The sequence below is a fragment of the Felis catus genome, chromosome B3, assembly GCF_018350175.1.
Source record: "Felis catus isolate Fca126 chromosome B3, F.catus_Fca126_mat1.0, whole genome shotgun sequence".
Lineage (NCBI taxonomy): Eukaryota > Metazoa > Chordata > Mammalia > Carnivora > Felidae > Felis > Felis catus.
This window is the reverse complement of record NC_058373.1, coordinates 45071861-45097379: the sequence shown is the minus strand read 5'-3', so window position 1 is coordinate 45097379 and position 25519 is coordinate 45071861. Positions and strand designations below refer to the sequence as shown.

Sequence of the window (25519 nt, the reverse complement as noted above, 5' to 3'; positions counted from 1 at the left end):
GTCCATGTGAGAGCAAGGCTTACACTGACATGCTGAGGTCATCCGGCAGAAGCACCCAGAGGGTGCAAGTTATTGTTGCTCCAGTTAGTAGGTCAGGCCAGTCAACAGTATCTTACAACAAACTCCTCACCCAGGGTGCATATGCTGCTTCTCTTATCTCTTGGATATCTATTGATATCATTTACAGAATTTTGAATTCCCAAACAGGTACAGAACTCTAGCCCTATATTTCTTTCTGTAACATCTCAGTGACTATTACTAACAAAAAAAATTTTTTTAATCATGACTTACTCCTTAAGAACTAGAAATTTCTGGGCCCCTGAGGGGCTCAGTCATTAGGCATCTGACTTCGCCTCAGGTCATGATCTCATGGTTTGTGAGTTCGAGTCCCACATTGGGTGAGCTGGGGTCCTGCTTCTCTCTCTCTCTCCCCCACTCCCCCCTGCCCCACCCCTCCTGGGAATTCTGTCTCTAGCTCACTTGTGCCCTCTCTCTCTCAAAAAAGAACTCGAAATTTCTACAACCACTGTTTACTATCAACATACTTGTCCCCTAACCATTATGTGTAACCTCCAAAGTAAAAAGGTTTGGTTTTGATTAACTGCAATTAAGAAAAATCCTAATTCCGTTAACTTTTGGTAATTTAGAGAGGTTGAGTTTCAATTTGTTAACGTGTAAAAAAGGAACAGAGGTCTTCTGGGGTTGTTGTGAAGATCATCCAGTGGAATATATGTAACAGAGCACTTGGTCTCACCCATAATAACGTTAGTTATGTTATAGCTATTATTTTACAAACAAAAGTCTGTGCTGCTAAATAGATCAGACTTGAGCACTGGTTGCTTAATGACACCTGTTACATAATGTGCTTCTACAAATGAATAAAGAGAACTATGTGTAATACAAAGACCTATTTAACATTTTAATAGGTTTATAAAAAGCTATTTTGCTGAAGATCACTGCCAACTCTATTATCTCTCAGCAGCTTTATCTTTTAGAGAAGAAGGTAATTTTTCATCCCAGGGTAGCTGCACTTCCACCTTTAAACTAAGGTGGAAATGCAGCTGACCACAGGATAAGGCTGGCAAGAGCCTACCCTCCCTAAATGATAAAGTGTCAGATCGTTATTAAAAATAGTTGGTCTTGATTCAGCTATAGTCAGCTACTAAATTTCGGGTACTTAACTACCCAGTGCCTGACCTTCTCCCTCTGATATTTTGGAAAAGTCATATTCTTATTATACATGCCTAGCTTGACAAACAGGAGAACTTTGTGTACTGGAAAGAAAAATCTATCGTTAAGATGTAGATGATTTTAAAATGTATGAAGTATGACCAATATGGCCAGTTTAAGAAATAATTTAATGTCCTGTAAAGACTTATTTTATGTAGTTAGGTTTTTTAGTTTGGTTTTGGTTATGGAAGCTAAAGATGAAGTTTTCCAGGGTGCCTGGGTCGCTCAGTCAGTTAAGCATCTGACTTTAGCTCAGGTCATGATCTGGCAGTTTGTAGGATCGAGCCCCGCGTCGGGCTCCGTGCTGACAGCTCAGAGCCTGGAGCCCGCTTCAGATTCTGTGACTCCCTCCCTCTCTGCTCCTCCCCTGCTCGTGCTCTATCAAAAATAAAATAAACATTAAACAAAAAATGGAGCAAAATGAAATTCCAATCCAGAATTTGGTTTTACCCCTGCTAAAGTTACTACCCCTGCTAAAGTAACTTCACTTTACTGAAATGAATGCATTTCCTTTATAGAAAAGGAAAGAGCAAATGCTTTCAAACACTTATCTAATATCTTCATATTGCTAGCTTAATAGTTCTACCAGTTATTACTCACATTGAGTTTTAAAATGAGTTTATTAAAGAATGTTTTTAGGAAGGCAACAATGTTATTAAAAAAAACTTCTGTTTCTTCATGCTGAAAAGGTAAGAGGCTATAGTTACAAGCTTCTTTCTACTGGAATTCTGATAGTATAGCACAGTGTAGTCATTTCTGCGATGCTAGAATAAATAAAAAAAAGTCTCTTCTATGCTTCTCCTCAAAAAAGCGATGAATAATAACAGAAGATGGCATAAAAAAGCCATTTTTTTCCCCATTCATTCTGTAGTATTGGAGCCAGTATCTAGGAAACAGGAGAAGAAGAATAAATTGAAAGAGCAACTTAATTTTAAATATTTTGAGAATATCTTTAAAACAGGAAATAACAGTGGCACTGCTGTTGAGGGGTGGGGAGAAAAAGAAGGCAAGGTTGGGGGAAGCTGATTAAGGAAATGTCTTGAGAACTTTAACTTGCTTTTTAAGGCACAGGTAAAGAAGATAATTCTTAGCTCTCCCTATTTATGCTAGAGAAAAACCAAATTAATATTACTTGGTTCATATAGTTGCCATAGGATGATTTTTTTTCTAGGTCCTCTACTGTCCCCAAATTTTAAACCACAAAGAACCGTAACATATAATGAGGAGAAAATTGTATTTTAATTTCTGATGAGAAACCAAAATTCCATCCACTGTCACTGTTCCTATTTCAGAAAGCTTTTAGGAAAAAAAGGGCTTATCCATTTATCTGGTCATTAAGGAATGACATTTTCTCAATCATTTATATTTTAATTTTGGAAAGAAAAAATTCTAAGATTGTATTCTTTTCTGCTGACAGAACACATGCAACACAACCTAAACTTTTCTGGAGTACTTAACAGTTTTCTGACGATCAGTTAATACACTCCTCAGAAGCTACTGCAGTAGGTAAGGCTGATTTTACTATTCATCTACTGAATTCTGAAAAAAACAGATAATCTTGCATCTAAGCAAGAGTAATACACTCTAAGAACTACCAGACAGAAGCTTCTGTGAGGAAAACACACATGTTTATGTGGACTCTTTGATATTAGTAATTTGCTCAGGGGTCTTCACCGCCCCCCCCCCCCCAGGGGTCTTCTTTAACTGACTTTTTGATTCTTAGCTATTTTTGGTGTTTCCACTGGTGAGGGTTCTTAGCTATGTTTCAAACAACTGAAACAGACAATCTACGAGTCTACATCTGTGCTGTCCAACAGGGTGGCCACCGGGAAGCCATGTGCGGTTATTTAAATTAGTTAACTGATAAACAGTAAATTTCTCAGTTGCCCTAACACATTTCAAATGCTTAATAGCCCTATGTGGCTACTGGAAAGTACAGATGGAGAACATTTCCATAGGTACGAAAGTTTTACTGAATAGTACTGGTTTACATCATTAACTTATTTTGATAGAGGTGCAGGAGTTATAAATTCATGCCCCAATTCCCCAGTCTAACAAAAACTTAAACGTCTCAGGGTTATGCTGATGCTATTAGCCTTAATTATAAGGAAAATATGAAAAAAAGTATAATCTGACCTACAAAAATGTTATAATCCAGGAACTATAAAATAACATAGATTTTTTTCTGTCATTAAGCAAGGAAACAGTATTTGATTGGATAATATTAAAAAGCCATCTTTATTCCCACATAACCTTTTGAAAAGCGCAAGTCATTGTAGTGTTGCTACTTTCGGAGACTTGCTGGTATCTGGAAAAGACTTCATTCTTTAAAAAAAGGGCCAAAGGCATTTATGCAGCCATGAAAAATGATTTATCTGCAAATGTATGCATACATTTATTACTGTAAAAAGGGATACATAAGACTAGAGAGTTATGCAGTAAGATATTAAGTGACGTTCTCTCCAGATGGTGTTACATATTACACTTTTCTTCTGTCTTCTCTACATTTTTCAGTAATTAGCTTATTTCTTTTGGAACCCAAAATGTACAAAATAACCTGAGAAATTTAGGGTATTAAATTTCTACATTTTCTTTTGCTTTTCCAAATTCCCAGTATTCTCTATTTAATTTCAGGAACAGCTGTTTGAAACACAAATGGTTCAGATCATAAAGTAAAAGTAAGTATATGTTTAAAATATAATTAGCAAAAAGGAAATAATCATGGAAGAGAAAGCAGATACATATAGTTTTTGAAACATTTAAGGACTTGAACAAGGTCCTAGGTCTGCTGTGGAAAATATATCTGCACAGATATAACAGAGAGGGGAATGGATATTTATCATTATAACTGGTAAGAGTCTTAGGGTTTTTCAAATTCTTTTACACGATTACTTTTAAATATAAAACGTATAAGCATCCAGCAACACAGAAATCATAAGATAAACTGTCAAAATTAAACACTTCAAATGTGCAACTGAAAAAACTTAATTTGCTTATTTTTACTCACACAGATTGAATTTGTGTGGGTTAGTCTACATGTCCTATGAAATGTTCATCCCTAAAGTCATTAAGAGGACTGGCTGAGACCTGGAATTCAGAATCTAGCTGAGACAGAAGCCAGATCTCTTAGCCATTTCCCCCCTTAATTCCAGACGAAGATGTTCTAAAGACTCACAAAAAACAAGATTTCAAGTAGTTTTGCTTTCACAGTAATTAGGTAAACACTTACTTTTACCATCACAGGCTACAATTTTCACTTTATCCACTTTAATAAGTTCTGTCACCTCTCTGAATTCAACATCATTCAATACAAAAGTCCACACATTATCGCAGAATCTGTACGTATTTAGAGAGCCCTTTAAAACAAAACATTTAGACATACCATGAAGTCATTTTTCCCCCAAGGCAATTTAAGAACTCAGTTACCAAGAATGTAATCTTTAAAACAATATGATGATTTAATACTTACCTTAAGATTTTCCTTAATTTTCATCCTGTCATTTGGGAAAAAACCAAAAACACCACCCTAGATAAATGTGCTAGTAGTTAAATGCTGTAGTTAGCAGACTATTTTCAGCTCTCAAAGAGTCTGCCAATTACTTACCTGAACCATGTAAAAAAAGCTGGAAGGAAATTTGAATTTGTACTGCTCTCTTGTGGCAACACGATGAAAGTTCACTTGAATTTTTATGTAAACCACCACTCCTGCAGTAGGAAATCCATACAAACTTTGATTCCACCCCAATTTAACTAATAAGCCTCACTGATAACAGAGTTGATTAACACATTTTGTACATTATATGCATTATATTCTGTATTACAAAAGTAAGCTACAGCATAGAAAATGTTACTAAGAGAATCATGAGAAATATTGAGAAAATACGTATATAAAAGTGGATCCACACAGTTCAAACCCATGTTTTTCAACCACATTTTATTGTATGTGTCAATTCTCTGAGCTTGTACAAAAGCAGGGACTACCCAGAAACACTAAATTTTAACCCTGTGTCTTGGATGAATTACTGTGTTATATATATAGCCAATGGAACTACATTATTGTCCTGTGCAACTGATAAGTATTTTGGTTTTTTTTAGGAGCAGGAATATGTGCTTAAATAAAAAGGAAATTCTCAAAGAATGCAGTAAAAGTGCAAGGAAAGACACAAGCTGAATGCCATCAAAACAGACACATACACATGGAATCTTCACAAATGAAATTTAGTATTTGGTAAGAGATTTATAAACCCCAAACCTTCAATTCAGAAGAACATCCTCTGCAGTGTTACTTGTAATAGTGAAAACTGGATTCTACCTAAACGTTCTATCAAGTGAGAATGATTAGGGAAACTATGATGGTTGTGAATGACTTCATGAAATTTTAAAAAGATGAATAATTATCACTTGTTGGACTACGCTAGGCTCTGAGGATACAAATATGATCCCTGCCATCAATGAGCATACGGTAGCAGGGGAGGTCGTTAAAACAAGAAAGCATACAGTATAGCAGTACTATGAAACAGAAGTAAGCTAGGGGCACCCAAGGGTATGGAAGACATGGGGCACAGAAGGCTTCCCCTCACAAAGTGAAGTTGAAGTTGAGTCCTGAAAAGCGAGTACAAGTCAAGGAGAGGTGGGACAATAGAAAGTAAAACACATATTTGGAATGGGATAGTTAAATGTGTCGAGCTCCCAAGGTGGAGGACATCCTGGAGAACCTTGGAAAGATTTGCTGCATCCTAAACCTATTATTAGGTCAGTGAAGGATTTTGAGCCGAAGAATAACATGATCAGATTTGCATTTCTGGTGATAACATTAATTGATTGGGGGTGGGGGGGGAGGCGGTTCTGATGGAGGCCGAAGACTTTGATGCCTACAAGAGAGGTAAGAGTGGCTTTACTGTAGCAGCAAGGAAATGGAAGTGGAGAGATACCTGGTAACAATGCGCTATGGTAGGGAGACAAAATCTGTTCATCCCCAAGTTTCTGTCTCCAATAACAGTGCAATCATAAGAAAAGCCAGTTTGATTTGGAACTTGTTGACTTTGAGACCTAAGTCACAATGTGCAGAAAGCTGCTAGAGTGTGGAAGAAAGCCTGGGAGCATGAGTCTATCAACTTTAGAGACACAGGGTTGGATGAGATCATTCAAGGAGAATAGGTGGAGCCCTAGACAACCCTAAGGAATACCAACAATGAAACAAAAAAGGGTCTGAGAGACAGTGGGGTCAGAGAATAGAAGCTGGGATAGTATGGTTTCAAGGGAAGTATGGGTTTCAGCAGAGAATGTAATGTCACAAATTATGCATTAGGTTTAGCCATAAATAATGTGGTAAGAAAAGTTTTAGTGGAGTGGTGAGATTAAGGCATGGAAAACCTTCAGGACATAGTGTTAACTGAAAAAAAAAAAGATCTCTTTAATTACATTCTGAGCCTTTGGAAGGCTACACAGCTAAATGCCAATTTTAATGTTCATTTCTAGCACCCCTGAATGCGAACTATCCAGTTGGTGACAGCTATGCCAATAATCTGAACAAGGCATGTTACTAGGATATTTTCAAATACATGTTGAAATTCTGTTAGTTGTAACATAAATGTATATACTTCCCTTATTTTATTGTGAAATTGCTATAAAACTTGCCCGAAAACTATTTTATGTTCAATGCTAACATTTAGAGTAAAATAGACTTTTGAGCCAACAAAGGCTTAATAGAATGTAAACACAAGAAAAGATTAATGATAGAATCTTTTTAGAATTGTTTAGTGAGCTAGAATTCCTAATATAAAATACTGTATTTAATTTATAGTATCTTCGTCCAAGTCCTAATCTAATTATCTCAAGTATAAGGACTCGAGAATAGAAAATTTTATTTAAAAAAATGTATACAAAGGGGTGCCTGGGTGGCTCAGTCAGTTCGGCTCAGGTCATGATCTCCCAGTTGATGAGTTCAAGCCTCACATCAGGCTCTGTGCTAACAGCTCAGAGCTTTGAATTCTGTCTCCGTCTCAAAAACATTACAAACAATGTATTTAAGGAACTTTTCGAATACTAAGATACTTGACTTTGGTCAGGTTAACTGATTTAAACCGTAATTAATTTGGCCAAACTATGTCTTCAATGCACCTTTACATATATCTTAATACATGTTCTTGGTAGAAACAGACCAGATAGGGAAAAGGAAACTGTCAGTGTTGTTAGAAGGGTGATTTTTCTTGACCATTAAATCTTTTAATGCCTAATTACTACTTCAAGTTTAACATTACTCTCACCTGCTAGCATACTTTTTTTCTAAAGCACACACTGACTTTTTAAAGGACTAGTTCAATATGAATTTTCTCCCTAAAAATTAGTTCAAGGTCCTTGGTGAATATATACATTGACCTTTTTAACATGTAATGGGCCCCCAGGCTAGTAAAAATTATTACAAATAATATAGACTTAAATGTGACCAAGCAAAATAGGTTATTTGCAAACACTCTGAACAAGTTTGCTGTAATGGGAGAGGTAGGTAATGAAAGCCCGAGCTATGACAGAATAGTTATTACTAGCTATTGGAAAACAGGCAAACTTATAAAACACTATGCAAAAGATGCAAATGTCAAATTGTGTTTAATTTTTTTTAATGTTGTATTTATTTTAGAGAGAGGGAGACACAGAATCCAAAGCAGGCTCTGAGCTGTCAGCACCGAGCCCGGCGTGGGGCTAAGATCCCATGAACCGTGAGATGGTGACCTGACCTGAAGTCGGACACTTAACCAGACTGAGCCACACAGGTGTCCATGTTTAACTTTACCTAACTAGACCCAAACTGGAAACCTACAATACCACTAGAAGATAAGTAGTCAAATTGTCTATATAGGCAAAAATGTATGTATTAACTTAGAATTAAAGCATCAGGTTCTGAATGACAAACCTGGCAGGTTTGTACATCCGGTTATACAAAACAGCAAACTAATTTTGCCAGTAAAATTCAAGAATCTACTGACAAAATTTTATAAAGATACATTTTACTCCAGATAACTTTTACACATGTGAAACTGATAAGATTTATTACATAAAATACATGCAGACTTTATCCCTTCATTAAAATTATTCTCTGTATACCCGAGATCCACAATGCCTGGTATGTAATAGACACTGACATGTTGAAGAAAGGATTTTAAATAAAAAGTTTTTTAATTAAAAAAACCCCAAACTCTATACTTCTCTTAAATCAATTGACCTCTATGTTCTTTTCATATACTGTAATCTTTTAATTTCTACTTTATGGTATCCCTTAACAACATAAGCACAAATATTAAATATAACCAAATTATGACTCAATATCAACGTGGTAAGATTATTTCTATTTACCATGATGCTTGCAATGGGCTTCAGTCTGATTTACCATCCAGTTTAGAAAGATAGCTTTGTTCAGTTTGGGCTTACTGTTCAAAGTATAAATGAGTTAAATGAGATCAAGCTACCAGAACAGATCATTATCTACCACCAGTTCAGGTCTTCATTAGAGTAGGTGGGAGGCAACGTGAATGTACTTCCCTGGAATGAGGGAAGGTCAGAGTTTGAAAAACATAAAGCAAACCGGAGAGACAGCTCTCATTTACCTTCAATTCTGCAGATAAGGGTTTGGGCATTTGAGACCTCAGTGACTCTGGAGGGAAGGCAACTAAACATACATAGGCTGATTTGTGAAACAATGGAACAAAAATCTTAAAAACAACTCTGTATCTCACTTTAGCTGGATAGAGCTGGTATACAGAATTTAAAAGTAAAGCGTAATTTGGGGCGCCTGGGTGGCTCAGTCGGTTAAGTGTCTGACTTTCTCAGGATTTGCTGAGTTCCAGCCCCACATCAGGCTCAGAGCTGACAGTGTGGTGCCTAGTTGGGATTCTCCCTCTGCCCCTCCCTTGCTGGCACACTCTCTTTCAAAATAAAGTTTAAAAAACAGTTAAAAGTATAGTTATTATAAAACAAGTTCCAAAATTCGATTAAGCCATCTCTTCCTTTTATATTAATAATTATGGACGGATCCTAAAAAGCACTGTTGTAATAACCACTGGTATAAGCTGCAAAATTTTAGGAAAATATCCTTACCCTGAAGTTGACTCTGTTCCTGACCCTCTGGGCCAATGCTGAATTTATAGCCTTATCAAACTGAAGGAGAACTTGGAGAGCAAGTTGGGGGGTGATCTGTTGAGACTGAGAAAAAGTAAAGGTCGTAAATCCTTTTAGGGAAGGACATTAAAGACAACATACATATGAGTTATCATCTAAAATTTAACCGAGGTTAACCAGAGCCTCTTAAACTAGAATCTCTTACTCTTTTGTGCCATAAATGACAATTAGGAAGTAAAGCCTCACTGTATTTTCCTGCACTGTCCTGACTCAAACAGAATTGTGAAAAGAAAACATGCAGTGATGTTACACTGCCAGGACAAAACTCTATCACTCCTTTATAGTGTCTGGAAAGAGGCATTCAGTAAATTGAAGGAACCAAGTTTCCTTTAAATAAAAACCACAGGACTTTTAATATACTAAAAAACCCTAATCTCATTAAAGCTCATAAAATGTATGAAAGCAAATGGAAATAATATTAAAACGTTCTTAGAGAAGTTTAATTTAAAGGTTAATTCTCCTAAAATTGAAATATAAATTCAAATTTAAATCTCAAAAGACTATGAAATTTTCCAAAATTATCTTAAAGCTACACAGACTATGCCTTTCTTATAAGAGAAAACCAATACTCTCAATTTTTATGTTTAACAATAATCTTTGAAAAATTAGGCATGTTCAACCATGCCATCAGAATGGTATAATGTACAAGAACTTGCAGTTATTCATCTGAATACTGACTTGTTGGGTCAGAGAGTCTAAGATCTCTAATGTCCTATCTCTGCCTGAGACAAAGGATATAACAAAAACTATTATAGATCCATCTAAATAAAAACTGATGTTTAGTCTCCCACCTGTATGAGCTCATCCAGGCTCTCCTGGAGACTGTTTCCCAAAGTGGTATTTCTGTATAACTGATATGCCATGGCTTAGGAGGAAGAAACTGTTTTTCTTATTCAGGCTTGCATTGATGTCCTAAAAATTTAATATGAAAGTATTAAACATTATAAACCATGTATGTAATATAGTCTACTTCATATACTAATATACGCTATCTGAACCCTTAATAATTGCAAATTGCCTTATAACTAAGAATTACAAAGAACAGTTAAAAATGACTTATTCTTGGGGCACCTGGGTGGCACAGTCGGTTAAGCATCCGACTTCAGCCAGGTCACGATCTCGCGGTCCGTGAGTTCGAGCCCCGCGTCGGGCTCTGGGCTGATGGCTCAGAGCCTGGAGCCTGCTTCCGATTCTGTGTCTCCCTCTCTCTCTGCCCCTCCCCCGTTCATGCTCTGTCCCAAAAATAAATAAACATTGAAAAAAAAATTAAAAAAAAAATGACTTACTCTTTTCTGTTATTTTGACATAGGCATTTATTCTCCTTTACACAAAGTACAGGTACACTCATTTACAGATATAGGTATATTTTTGCTATTTCTTTTAAAAGTCTGCCTTTTAACTTAATCTAGAATGAATTTATCACGTATTACCATTCCTTTCTCCTTACTGTCAAGTCACTAATCCAGACAGTCTTCAGCTTCCACGTACATGCCTTTGCTTCATTTCCTTTTTTCCTTAACATTTGATATTTACAGAGTGCCCATCAAGAAGATCGCACTATCATAAGCAGCAGGGACAGGAAGATAAGTAAGGATATACTCCTGATTCTAAAAAACGTATACTCTAGACAGGGTAACAGAAATACAAAAATAGGATTTAACTCAATAGAGAAGAGTAACTATGATAGATCCATAGAGTGTATGATGCAGGCTACCTGTGGACTGAGTAGACTGGTTACCAAAATCTTCCTGACTCTTCAAGCTAGACTTCAGCCAAGCAAAAGAAGAAGAATAGAACGAGTAAGGCCACAGGAGTATGAAATGATACAGTTTAAGGAGGATGAATAGGCAGTGGTAGGAAACGGAGCTGAGAAAGAGGACACGATGGATTTGTTCCACCAGGAGAAACACCAGGGTTTTACAGGGAAGATAATGGGAACCGCTGAAGCATTCCAGGAAAGGTCAAAGGGGCAGCAATCTGAAGACCATACTTGAAGGAAATGAGGGCTCAAATAGGGAGGCAGTAGTACAGTTTCAACAAATTTTGAGCTGCTGCTACATGTCATACACAAGACCACTGACCTCATGGCACTTTCAGCTTTAGAGATGGACAGGAGGCTTTATCAAGTAAAGCTCGGCAAAAATAATGGTTAGTTATCAATCTTCACGTTATACGCCCATGGAATTTGATACATGAGATCGCGTCTACCTTCTTGAAACCTTTTCTTTGGCTTCTGGGATGCCACACTCCATTCTCTCCTCCCAACTCACTGGATATTACTATTGTTTTCTTTGCCTGGTTCCTCCTCAGCAACCTGACCTCTACTGGAGGGCCTTAAGGCTTCTTAGGTCTTCTCTATGTTTTACTCCCTTAGTTAGCTCATTCAGGCTTATAGCTTTTACTACTATCTGCTGATGACTTCCAAATGTATATCCCCAGTCCTTGTCCCCTTGTTGCCATATATAAAATTGCCTCAACACTCCCTGAAAGTATCAGAAGGGTAGCTCAAATGAAATGTGACAAAAACCAAATTCCTGACACTGTCCCTCCCAAACCTTTTCTGCCCTCAGCTTGCTCACTCTAGTAAATAGTAAATCTAGTCTCGTGTAAATAGGACACCCCCAAAATTTTACATTCAACCTTAGCTTCTCTCTCACTCTGCATCCAACCTGTCAGCCAATCCTTTGAGCTCTTCCTTCTAAGTATAGCCAGGAGCTGACCACTTTTGCCATCTCCAGTGCTACCATTAAGTCCTCATCATCTGCCACCAAGATTACTGTGATAGCCCTGTAAGAGCTCTCCCTGTTTCTACAATTGCCTATAACACCCCTGCCCCTAGAGCAGCCACACTGAGCCTTTTAAAACATAAATGAAGCCACATCACTCATTTATTGCAAACGTTCAATAGCAGCATCCTACCTCAGAATAAAGTCCTCCTAATGGTTTGCAAGGCCGACATCCTCTGGGTCCCTTATTACCTCACTGAACTTACCTTCTTCCACTTACTCCTTCATTCACTCTGATGCAGCCATACTGGTACCTTGCTGCTCTTCAATATGGCAAGATATTCTTGCTTTGGGGCTTCTGCACTGTCATTTTTGCTTCAAGTGTTCTTCCCAACTACCTCCATGGTTCACTCCCTGATTTAATTCACATCTCTGCTCAAATGTCACTTCATTAGAAAGGACTTCTGTGACCAACCTATAAAAAAAGAACTACCTCCCTTCCCCCTTACACTGTTTTAACTTTCATTCATAGCATTAACTGTAGCTGACACACATATGCTTACTGTTTCCATCCACTAAAATAGATGTTCCATAAGAGTGGGTTTTGTTCACAGTTAAAAAATTTACCATCTAGAACAATGACTAGTATGTATTCAATAAATATTAGTGAACAAATAACTTGGTGGTTATGTCAAAATGCTAACATCAAATATTAAAAATTTGTCATAGTGTGATACAAAGTTTTCTTCGTTACTTAGGAAAATGAAGCAATCAAACTTCCAGACTCGCAAGATGGTACCAAACCACCTACCAACATCTACATGCACATACTTTGCCTCCCTGCCTGTCACTGTGCCAAACCATCCATGCTGTTATTCAAATACAATCTTTCAACCTGTGCATCAAGCCTATCCCTCTAGTACACTCAAGAATATTATTCCAACAACTGAATTAGTCCTTCTCCCCCTGACCTTCAAATTTCCCATCTCTAAGGATCATTGCCATCAGCAAATAAACAAGGTGGCTACTTCTCTTATCTTCAGGAAGAAAAAAAAAAAAGTCCTGGGGCGCCTGGCTGGCTCAGTTGGTACAGCATGTGACTCTTGATTTTGGCTCAGGTCATGATCCCTGGGTCCTGGGATCAAGCCCTTGATCAAGCCCTCGGCTGGGCTCTGAGCTGAACATGGAGCTTGCTTGAGGTTCTCTCTCTCTCCCTCTGCCCCTCTCCCAGGCTCATGCGTGCTCTCGCTCTCGAAAATAAAAAGTCTCAACTCCCTTTCCTCATAGCTGCACTCTGTTTCTCTGTTCCTCTGCAAGGAACACTCCCAAGAGTTACCCGCACTCACCATCTCTCATTTCCCCTTTCCCATTTTCTCTTACACTCACTCCTCACAGGCTTTGCTTCCAGCACTCAAATGAAACAGATGGTGAACCAACGGCATTGGTGAAGCTAATCCAGATTTCTTAGTCCTCTTCAGACTTAATCATTTGACATAGCTGATGACTCTCCCTTTTGATATAGGACCTTGGCTTAGCTTCTGGGACCTCACACGTTTTTTCTTTCTTTTTTTTTTATGTTTATTTATTTTTGAGAGACAGTGAGCAAGTGTGAGAGGTGGAGGGGACAGAGAGAGGAGATACAGAATCCAAAGCAGGCTTCAGGGTCTGAGCTGTCAGCACAGGGTCTGACAAAGGGGTCAAACTCACAGACAGTGAGATCATGACCTGAGCAGAAGTCAGATGCTTAACCGACTGAGCCACCAAGTGCCCCTGGGTTGTTCTCTTCAACTCCCTGGTTTATCCTTCCCTATATCATTTGTTAGTTTACCCTGTTCTTTCTGAATTCTCTAAGTCACAAATCACTGTCTGTGGTCTTTTGATGTCTACACTCATTCCTCAGGATAATCCTTGCTGATGATTCCTAAATTCATATGCTAGCATATACCTTGCCCTTGAAGGCACTACTGGATCCAACTGCCTACTCAACATTTTACTTTTTGTTTTTCCCTTTTCAGTTGATGTAACTCCATACTTCTATGGGTTTACACAAAAACCTTTGAAGTTATCCTCCACTCCCCTCATCTCACCTCCACATTTAATCCCTAGCAAATCCTGTAAACTCTATCTTCAAAGTGCATTCAGAATCCATCCATTTCTCACCATTTCCAATGTAACTCCACCATGTGTTATCACCCTGGTCTGTGCTGTGATCATCTGCCACTGGATTACTGAACTGGCTTCCTAACTGGTTTCCCTGCTTCCACACTGCCCCTACACTTTAATCCCAATTTGGCAGCCAGGTAATCTGTTAAAACTTGGGTTAGAACATACCTCTTTTCTGTTCCAAACCTTCCATTTCACTCAGTCCTTACAAGAATTTGGTTGCCTATGATCTCTCCAACCAGACCTACCATCTCTCCCTTGCTCTCACCCAGTATGTCTACAGACACATTGCCTTCCATGTTATTCTTAGAACATGACAGGGAAGTACCTGCCTATGTAAGCCTTTGAAAAGGCTGTTCTTTCTACCTGGAATACTCTCCCCCCAGACACCTACTTGATTCTCTCAATTCCTTCAAGTACACCTTGTACTTAATGAGCCTTAAACTGATGGTCATACTTAAAGTACCAACTTGTACCTCCACTTTGGAACTTCCCAATCCCCCTTTTCCTGCTATGTGTTTTTGATGGCACTACCACCTTCTAACATGTTATGTAATTATGTTTATTTTTTGCATCTTCCAAGAGGGGCTTTTATCTGTTTTGTTCACGGAAGTAAACCAATTGTCTAGAACAAACAGCAACTAATTCATAATGGAAGCCAAATAAGTATCTGCTTAGTAAATTAAGGCAAAAAATCTACGTGGGTGGATGGGGGAGGGGTTAAAAAGGGCAACAAGAGGTCCCAATAGAGAGAGAAACTTGACAAAGTAGGAGTACCAACTCTTAGGTCATGCCCACTTGACAACATTCTAAGAGTTATCCAGAAAATGAGAGGCCTGAGAAAACTGAAACTTAAAAGCTTAAGTTACGGGTAACTGAAACCTAACCAAGCCTAACCAGCTTGTTCAGCTTCTGTACAATTGCTTGGCGCGCCCGTGTATTCCTGATCAATCATTGTTGCTTGGCACATCCGTGTATTCCTGATCAATCATTGCGATACCCGTACCCCCGGTTGTGGTCTGACCTAAAGGCAGGAACCAATCGAATACTGCTAAGTGTCCAACTTTAAACACCAACCAATCGCAGCTCTGTAACTGTGGAAAATTCCTGATTTCCCCATGACTTGTTTGTACCTGTCTATAAAAGGGGTGTAAAAACCTCTCTCGGGGCCTCTTAGCGTCACTGGCAACGAGTGCTCAGAGGTCCAGGTTCGAACCTGCAATAAATGACCCTTGCTGCTTAGCTTTGACTCTCTGGATTCTGGTGGTTCGTTTTTGGGGGTCTCTTAGACTATGGGCATTTCAAAAATAATTATAACAATGAACTATCAGGGAAATAAAAAAAAAAAAACTCATTGGCTCTACAGGCTGATAGAATGGAGCCAGCTTGGGATTCTCTAATCTCTCTGCCCACTGCTCCTGCTCCCAGCACGCTCTGTCTCTCAAAATTAACAAACTTTAAAAAAGAAAAAAAAAAAAACCCACAATCTCATTTACAATTGCATCAAAAAGAATAAAATAAAAATAAATTTAAACAAGGTGAAAGTCCTCTACACTGAAAATGTAAGATACTGGTGAAAGAAATTGAAGACAACAAAAATAAATGGGAAGATATTCCATGCTCTTGGGCTGGAAGAGTATTGTTAAAATCTCCATACAATCTATGTAAAGCAATTTACAAGTTCAATGCAATCCATATCAAAATTCCAATGGCATTTTTCACAGAACTACAGCAAAGCCTAAAATTTATACAGAACAACAAAAACCCACGTAGCCAAAGCAATCTGGACAAAGAAGAACAAAGCTGGAGGCAACATGCTTCCCGAGCTCAAACTACATTGCGAAGTTATAGTAATTAAAACGTTATGGTATTGGCATAAAAACAGACATATCAATCAATGGAACAAAACAGACAGCCCAGAAATAAAAACCACATTTATATGGCTAATTAACCTATCACAAAGGAGGCAAGAATATACTATGGGAAAAAGACAGTCTCTTCAATAAATGGTACTGGGAAAACTGGGCCACTTTCTGACACCAAACACAAACACCATACACAAAATAAACAGAAAATGGATTAAAGACCTAAATGTGAGACCTGCAACCATGAAACTCCTAGAAGAAAACATAGGCAGTAATCTTTTAGACACTGCCCTTAGCAACTTATTTATGCATACGTCTCCTCAGGCATGGGAAACAAAAGCAAAAATTAAGCTATTGGGACTACACCAAAATAAATAGCTTTTGCACAGCAAAGGAAACCATCAATCAAACAAAAGGCAATCTTGTGAGTGGGATAGAATATCTCCAAATGACGTATTTGATAAGTGGTTGATATCCGAGATATATAAAAAACTTCTACAACCCAACACGAAAAAAACAAATAATCTCGTTAAAAAATAGGGACAAGCCCTGATTGGGCATCTTTCCAAGAAGACGTACAAGTGGCCAAGAGACACCTGGAAAGATTCTCAACATCATTAATTATCAGGGAAATGTAAATGAAAACCACAATATCACCTCATATCTATCAGAATGGCTAGTACCAAAAACACACAATATGTCAAGTGTTGGTGAGGATGTGGAGAAAAGGGAACCCTCCTATACTGTTGGAGGGAAAGTAAATTGATGAAGCCAGTGTGGAAAACAGTGCCTCAAAACAAAACAAAACAAAACAAAACAATATAATCCAGTAATTACACTAGTGTGTATTTACCTAAAGGAAATAAACACTAATCTGAAAAAAATATATGCACCCCTATGTCTACTGCAGCATTATTTACAATAGCCAAGATACTAAAGCAACCCATGTGTCCATCAGTAGAGAAATGGAAAAGGAAAATGTGGTATGTCTGTGTATATATCTACATCTACATCTATATCTCCACACACACACACACATATATATTAACAGACTATTACTCAGCCATAAAAAAGAATGAGATTGTGCGTTTTGAGACAACATGGATAGACCTAGAGGGCATTATGCTAAGTGAAATAAGTCAGACTAAGAAAGGCAAATACCATGATTCTACGCATCAGTGGAACCAAAACAAACAAAACCCACAACCAAACAAATAAACAAACAAAAACCAGAATCAGACTGATTCTGTATTTACAGAGAACTATTGGCAGAGGGAAGAGGGGTGAGGGGTTGGATAAAAGAGGTGAAGGGGAGACGGAGATACAGTCCTCCAGTTATGGAGTAAGTCAAATAAAAGGCGTAACATAAGGAATACAGTCAACACATTTTAATAGCAATGTAATAGGATAGATGCTAGCTACACTTGTGGTGAACATAGCATCATGTATAAACATGTCAACCCACTAAATTGTACACCTGAAAGTAACATTGTGTGCTAACTATACTAAAAAAAAAAGTGGTGTATATATGCAAAGAAATACTATGCAGTCATAAAAAAGAGTATCTTGCCATTTGTGGCAACATGAATGAACCTAGAGGGTATTATGCTAAATGAAATAAGTCAGAGAAAGACAAGTACCATATGATTTCCCATATAGGTGGATTCTAAAAAAAAAAACAAAAACAAAACAGACCACTTTTAAATACAGAGAACTGATGGTTGTCCGAAGGGAGGCAGGTGGGAGGAATGAGCAAAATAAAAGAGATTCAACAGTACAAACTTCTGGTTATAAAAGAAGTCACAGGGATGAAAAGTACATAGGGAATACAATTAATAGTATTGTAATAACACTGTATGGTGACAGATACCATGGTGAACACTGAGTAATGTATAAAACTGTCAAAGCAATATGTTGTATGCCTGAAACTAACACAGACATAAGTTATTATATATAAGCCTTTTGGTAATCACAGAGCAAATCTCTACAGCAAACACACAAAAGATAAACGGAAAGAATATCAGAATACCACTAAAGAAAGTCATCAAACCACAAAGGAAGAGAGAAAGAAGGAAGAGAACTACAAAAACAGCCAGTAAACAATTAACAAAATGGCAGTAAGTACACAGCTATCAATAATTACTGTAACTGTAAATGCACTACATTCTCCAATCAAAAGACAGAGTGGCTGTGGGGCGCCTGGGTGGCGCAGTCAGTTAAGCCTCCGACTTCAGCCAGGTCACGATCTCACGGTCCCTGAGTTCAAGCCCCGCCCCGCATCAGGCTCTGGGCTGATGGCTCAGAGCCTGGAGCCTGTTTCCGATTCTGTGTCTCCCTCTCTCTGCCCCTCCCCCGTTCATGCTCTGTCTCTCTCTGTTCCAAAAATAAATAAACGTTGAAAAAAAAAAATTAAAAAAAAAAAAAGAGTGGCTGAATGTATGTGTGTATGTGTATATATTGTATATATACATATATATATACATATATATATACATATATATATATATATAAACAAAAGACCCATCTATATGCTACCTGTACAAGATGCCTACATTTTAGAACATGTAAAATGGAAAGTGAAGAGATGGAAAAAGATATTCCATGCAAATGGAAACCAAAAGAAGGGTGATGTAGCTATACTTCTATCAGAAAAATAAACTTTAGGGGCACCTGGCTGGCTCAGTCGGTTGAGCACTGACACTTGATTTCAGGTCAGGTCATGATCTCGGGGTTCATGGGATTGAGACCCACATTGGGCTCTGCACTTACTGCACAGAACCTGCTTGGGATCGTCCCTCTCCCTCTCTCTCTGCTCCTCCCCTGCTTGCACACACACTCTCTCAAAATAAATAAACGTTTAAAAAAATGAGAGAAAAGAAACTTTAAAACACAAAGACTGCAATAAGTGATAAGATGAGTGTCACAGAACGATACAGGGGTCAGTCCAACAACAGAATAGAACATTTGGAAATACTTGGGTAGCCAACATAGAAGTATCTAAACATATTAAGCAAGGAGTAACAGACCTACAGGGAGAAAGACAGCAATACAATAATAGGAGATTTCAATATTTTTAGTCAAACAGAAAATTAATAAGGAAATGCTGGTCTTAGAACATGTTAGGCCAGACTTAAATTATACATACAGAACATTCCTTCCAAAAGCAATATATATTTTTCTGAAGTGCACATGGAACATTCTCCAAGACAGATGATATGTCAGGCCACAAAACAAGCCAATAAATTTAGGTGGAATGAAATCATATCAAACATGTTTTATGATTAAAATGATATGAAACCAGAAATTATACAAAGAAACCTAGAAAATTCACAATGTGTGATTATACAATATGTTACTAAATAACCAAAAGATCAAAGGAGAGATCAAAAAATAAAAAAATGTCTTGAGACAAAGAAAATGGACATACAACATACCAAAATTTGTTGGATACATCAAAAGCTGTTGTAAGAAAGAAGTTCATAGTGATAAAGGCTTACCTGGAGAAGTCTCACAAACAACCTAACTTTACACCTCAAGGAACTAAAACACACACACACACACACACACACACACACACACACACAGCAGAAGGAAGAAAATAAAGATAGAAATGAAATAGAGATTTAAAAGCCTTAGAGAGTATCAATGAAAAAAAGAGCTGGCTCTTTGAAAAGATAAACAAAACTGACAAGCCTTTAGTTAAATTCATAAATACACCTAGAAAAAACAATTCAAATAAAATCAGACACGAAAGAGATGTTACAAATGACACCAAAGAAATAGAAAGGATCTTAAGAGACTGCTATGAACAATTATATGCCAAGAAATTGGACAACCTAGAAGAAATTAATTCCTAAAAACACAGAACCAAATGACGATGAAATAGAAAACATGAACACACCAATCAATGATAAGGAAATTTACTCAGTAATCAAAAACTTCTCAACAAACAGAAGCCCAGGATCAGACGCCTTCACCGATAAACTCTACCTAACATTCAAAACAGAATTAATACCAATCCTCAAACTCTTTCAATAGAGAAGATGAACAAACTCTTCCAAACTCATTTAAGAGTCCAGTATTACTCTGAAACCAAAACCAGACAAGGATCCTACAAGAAATAAAACAACCCCCCCCCGCAAAAAAAGCAAAAACCTGCAGGCCAATATCCCTGATAAACATAGATGCAAAAATCCTCAATAAATATTAGCAAACTGAATTCAACAATACATTAAAAGGATCATACACCATGATCAAGGGGGATTTATTCGAGGGATGTAAGCATGGCCCAAGAACCTCAAATCTGCCAATGTAATACACCATAATAACCAAGTGAACGATAAAAATCTTACGATCATTTCAATACATGCATAAAAAGTATATGACAAAATTCAACATCCATTTATGATAACTTTCAACAAAGCAGATTTAGAGGAAACATACCTCAACATAATAAAGGCCGTATAGCACAAGCCCATAGTTAAAATCACACTCAACAATGATAAACAGAAAGCCTGAGTGGCTCAGTACGTTGAGCATTCGACTTCAGCTCAGGTCATGATCTCAGGGTTCATGAGTTCCAGTCCCGTGTCTGGAGCCTGCTTAGGATTCTGTATCTCTCTCTCTCTCTGCCCCTCCCCGACTTGTGCTCTGTCTCTATTTCAATAAATGAATAAACATTAAAAAAGAATTAAAAAAAAAAAGAATTTTTATTTTTAAAAGAAAGTCTTTTTCTCTAAGATCACGAACAAGACACGACTCTTGTCCTATTATATGTGACAAAGTACTACAAGCCCTTCCAGAGCAATTAGGCAAGATATAGAAACAAAAAGCATCCAAATTGAGAAGGAAAAAGTAAAACTGTCACTATTTGTAGACAACATGTTATATACAGAAAACACTAAAGACTCCATCAAAAACTGTCAGAATAAATTAACAAACTGAGTAAAGTCACAGGATACAAAATCAATACACAAAAATCTACTGAGTTTCTATACACTAATAACTATCAGAGAAATAAAACAATCATATTTGCAATTGCATCAAAAGGAACAAAATACCTAGGAACAAATTTAACTAAGAAGGTAAAAGACCTATATGTTGAAAACTACAAGACATTATTCAGTTTATTCAGTGAGATAAATTGAAAAAAGGCACAAATAAAGGGAAAGGCATTCCATGCTCATGGAGTAGAAGAAGCAATATTATTAATATGTCCTTCCTTACTACCCAAAGCAATTTACAGATTCAATGCAATCCTTATCAAAATTCCAATGGCATTCTTCAAAGACACACAACAATCCTAAAATTTGTATGGAACCCCCAAACCCCCAAACAGCCAAAGCAATCTTGAGAGTGAAGACCAAAGCTGGAGGAATCACATTCCCAGATTTTACACAATATTACAAAGCCACGGTAATCACATATATCAACAGAACATAACAGCCGAGAAATGAACTCAGGCATACATATTCAATGAATTTATAGTAAAGAAGCCAAGAATAACGGGGAAAGGGAAGTATCTTCAAAAAATGATGTTGAGAAGACTGCACAAACACATGTAAAAGAATGAAAATGGACCACTAATTTACACACTATACCCACAATAATCAACTCAAAGCAGATGAAAGACTTGAATGTAAGACCCGAAACTGTAAAACTCCTAGAAGAAAACACAGGCTACAGTTAAGTTCCTTGACACTGGTGCTATGATATTTTAAACTGGACACCAGAAGCAAAATCACAAAAAGCAAAAATATATAAGTAGGATTACATCATACTAAAAAGTTTCTGTACAGCAAAGGAAAGTGTCAACAAAATAAACAGGCAACCTATTGAGTGGGAGAAAATATCTGCAAATCATCTATCTGATAAGAAATTAATATCCAAATTATATAAAGAATTCATACAATGAACAGCAAAATAACAACCCAATTTAAAAATTGGCAGAAGATCTGAAAAGACATTTTTCTTTTTTTTAAATGTTTTTAATGTTTATTTATTTTGTGCAAGCAGGGGAAGGGCAGAAAGAGAGGGAGAAAGATTCACAAGCAAGCTCCACACTGTCAGCGCAGAGCCCAACCTGGGGCTCCATCTTACAAACTGTGAGATCATGACCTGAGCTGAAATCAAGAGTCAGACGCCTAACCGACTGACTCACTCAGGCGTCCCATGAACAGACATTTTTCTAAATTAGACATACAAATAAATGGCCAACAGACACACAAAAAGAAGCTCAACATCACTAATCATCAGGGAAGTGCAAATTGAAACCACAATGAGATATGACCTCATGCCTGTTAGAACGGCCACTATCAGGAAGACAAGAAATAACAAGTATTGGTGACGATGGAGAAAAGGGAACTCTCTGGCACTATTGGGGGGAATGTAAATTGGTGCAGCCACTATGGAAAACAGTATGGAAGTTCTTCAGAAAGTTACAAATATTAACTACCATAGGATACAGCAATTCCACTTCTGGGTATTTATCCCCCCCAAATGAAAACACTATCTTGAAAAGATATATGCACTCCATGTTCACTGCAACATTATTTACAATAGCCAAGCTATCAGAGCAACCTAGGTGTCCATCAATGGATGAATGGATAAAGGCATCATGGTGAATATATTACAACGGAATATTATTCAGCCATAAAAAGAATGAAATCTTGCCAATTACAGCAGGGATAGACCTCAAGGGCATTACATTTTATTTATTTTGAGAGCTAGAGAGAGCGAGGGAGGGTCAGGGGAGGGGGGGTAGAGACTCTGTGCTGTCAGTGCACAGCCTGACACGCGGCTCAGTCCCACGAACCATGAGATCATGACCTGAGCCGAAATCAAGTCAGATGCTCAACTGACTGAGCCACCCAGGCGCCCCATCATGGGCATTATCATTAAGTGAAGTGAGACAGAGAAAGGCAAACACCGTATGATATCGGATACAGGTGGAATCTAAAACCAAAAAAGGAAAAAACCCAAGTGCCTAGTTTCAGAGAACAGATTGGTAGTTGAGGGGGTGGAATATGGTAGAGAGGGAGTCAATGGAAAACAGACACTGAAAGTTTGAATCAATCAAAAGATTGACTTCTACATGTTTATATATATGCTAAATACATACATAAGAGTTACATTTTAAAGTCAGAGGACAAGTGAACTGGAATGTTGAGCACAATGCATACACCCAAAAAAGTAAAGAGGTTTGAAGGGATAATATATAAATATATACATAAAAAACAGAAACAAAAAGCAACGTACTGAATAGGAGAAACTATCTGCAAATCATAAAAAAGAATTCATACAACAGCAAACAAACCTGATTAAAAAATGGGCAAAATATCTGAACATTTTTCTAAAGAACCCCTACAGATGATCAACAAACACATGAACAGATGCTCAATACCACTAATCATCAGGCTAATGCAAATCAAAACCACCATGAAATATCACCTTACACACGTGATAATGGCAATTCTCAAGGAGACAAGAAATAAGTGTTGGCGAGAAAGTAGAGAAAACGGGACCCTTGTGCACTGTTGGCAGGAATGCAAACTGCTGCAGCCACTATGGAAAACAGCATGGAAGTTCTGCAAAAGATTAAAAATAGAACTACCAAATGATCCAGAAATTCCGCTTCTAAGTATCTGTCTGAAGGAAAGGAAAACACTAATTAACCTGAAACTAATGTTATGTGGCAAGTATACCTCAATAGATACTAATTTTAAAAAAACAGCTTTAAGTTATTTAAACATTTGTTAGTTACTTTAATTATTTTAGATTCTTAAAAATCCCTTGTGAAATGTTCAAATCTGTTAGATCTGGTATCCCTCACATCCATTGTGCTCCTTCACTTCGCAATTTAGAAAATTAATTAGAAGGGCTCCACATTCGGAACTAACTCAGCAGTCCTTGTCCTTCCTGATCAAATCATCCAGTTTAAATTCGTTACCCTGTGGAGCCCGCTTGAACTTTAAGGCAGATTTCAAATAAGCGAAGCAGCCCAGGAATGAGACACTTACGGAATGCGCTCCTATGATATTCGGCAAAAACAAAACGAAACAACACAACAACTCGGGATGCGTAAAGACATTCACCTGGCTAACAATAAGGTGCTGGGCTGAAGACCTCCCCCAGGACCGTTCAGCTGGCGCCCTGTGGACCACAAACCTCCCGCCGCAGGGCGCAACCTCCTCCCGCCGACTCCCGCACTTTTCCTTCGCGGGTACCGGTCGCCTGGCCATCCCGGCAGCGAAGTCAGTAACGGGCCCACCCCGGGCCCCTGCCCTCCGCGCCGCCCTCGAAGACCCAGCCGACCGCAACCCCACCTCTGGGGGACGGCAAGGAGCGCGGGTGCGGCTCACCCAGTACCTGTGGGGAAGGCGCTTCCCGCCGCGGAGCGGACAGAAGCGGAGCAGCCAGCAGCCCAGCAGGAAGCACCTACTTCCCGACCACCTCTTCGGCCGTCGCAGAAGCCGCAGAGCTGCGCCGACGACCCGGAAGTGCTCGCCGAACCTGGAAGTGACAGCACGCGGGTGGGCCGGGAAGCCCCGCCCAGCCCCTCCTCCCACACGCCACTCAAGCCTTGCCACCGGAGGGTGTGGTGTGGAGGGAGGAAGGGCGTGGGACCGGCAGCTTTCAAACCCTAGACCGGTGGACGAGCTTCCTTTTTAAGTAATTCACCAGGTTTACCAAATCGTTCATAATAAGCTTATCCACTGTTAGATACATAATTAGGAATGTTAGGGCAGTCACATTTTATGCCTGAAGTGTGTTCAGGGTAATACTGTTGAAGATCCTGTAATACTAAATTGAAGACCAATTCTGAAAAGATCAGAGCAGGTATCACTTTATGATTCAAAATACGGCTGCAATTCAGTTAGCCCAACAAGCTCTTGTTGAGTTCTGAAGAATTTTAATGTGGGAGAACTTGTATTTAAAATTTGTACCTAATGCAAGACAAATACTGCAATATATATTGAGTTTACATAAACCCAAAGGGCATATCCTAAGTGGACTAAAGGCGGCATGATGTGTACAGCTGTTTGCCATTAAGTAGGTGAACAGTGATTAAGGAGTAAATACATAAACAGGTGCTATCAAATGGAATCTCTGAGCAGTTTTGTTAGCTAAACATTCTCATTTAAGCCATGTTTTCAGCCACTTATTGAACTGATTTTATTGTTGGATTCCCCACTACCAAAATGATTCTAAACTATGAGATACAAAGTTTCATAGGTTCAACAATGTTTAAAATGAAAGCAGGATGAACACTTCACCCCTTTGAAGAATAGCAAGTAGTGCCCAGACTACATAAAGAGAAACAAAAGTTCTGTAACTACTGAAAGGCTTACAAGATAAAAACTC

The 25519-nt window shown here is 38.1% G+C and overlaps 2 protein-coding genes across 3 annotated transcripts in view; one reads left to right on the top strand and one right to left on the bottom strand.

The window, feature by feature from the left end:
- The window catches only part of GCNT3 (glucosaminyl (N-acetyl) transferase 3, mucin type), a 110688-nt gene extending 104248 nt beyond the window's left edge, over positions 1 to 6440 (top strand). Inside the window, exons 6-8 of the transcript XR_006599183.1 lie at positions 2648 to 2736; positions 3865 to 3908; positions 5326 to 6440. The gene's annotated coding sequence lies outside the window, so the exon portion shown is untranslated. The remainder of the gene's footprint in view (positions 1 to 2647; positions 2737 to 3864; positions 3909 to 5325) is intronic.
- On the bottom strand, positions 1832 to 24681 carry GTF2A2 (general transcription factor IIA subunit 2). 2 transcript variants are annotated; one of them, XM_045059243.1, is made up of 6 exons: positions 24524 to 24676; positions 23606 to 23742; positions 10194 to 10314; positions 9322 to 9426; positions 4460 to 4586; positions 1832 to 2116 (listed from the first exon to the last, which is right to left on the bottom strand). In XM_045059243.1, the coding sequence occupies exons 3-6, from the start codon at positions 10263 to 10265 to the stop codon at positions 2091 to 2093; spliced, it is 330 nt and encodes a 109-aa protein (XP_044915178.1). In that variant the 5' UTR covers positions 10266 to 10314; positions 23606 to 23742; positions 24524 to 24676; the 3' UTR covers positions 1832 to 2090. The 2 variants fall into 2 exon arrangements, with proteins under 2 accessions (XP_044915178.1, XP_003987140.1); XM_003987091.5 differs by lacking the exon at positions 23606 to 23742 and having other exon boundaries at positions 24524 to 24681.
- Between the last annotated feature and the right edge of the window lie 838 nt (positions 24682 to 25519).

Coding starts and splice junctions, on each gene's coding strand:
- GTF2A2 (XM_003987091.5), bottom strand. CDS start 10,265: ATGGCATATCAGTTATACAGAAATACCACTTTGGGAAACAGTCTCCAG. Junction 9,427..10,193: donor GCCTGGATGAGCTCATACAG/GTGGGAGACTAA, acceptor ACTTTTTCTCAG/TCTCAACAGATCACCCCCCA. Junction 4,587..9,321: donor GGAACAGAGTCAACTTCAGG/GTAAGGATATTT, acceptor TTTGTTTTAAAG/GGCTCTCTAAATACGTACAG.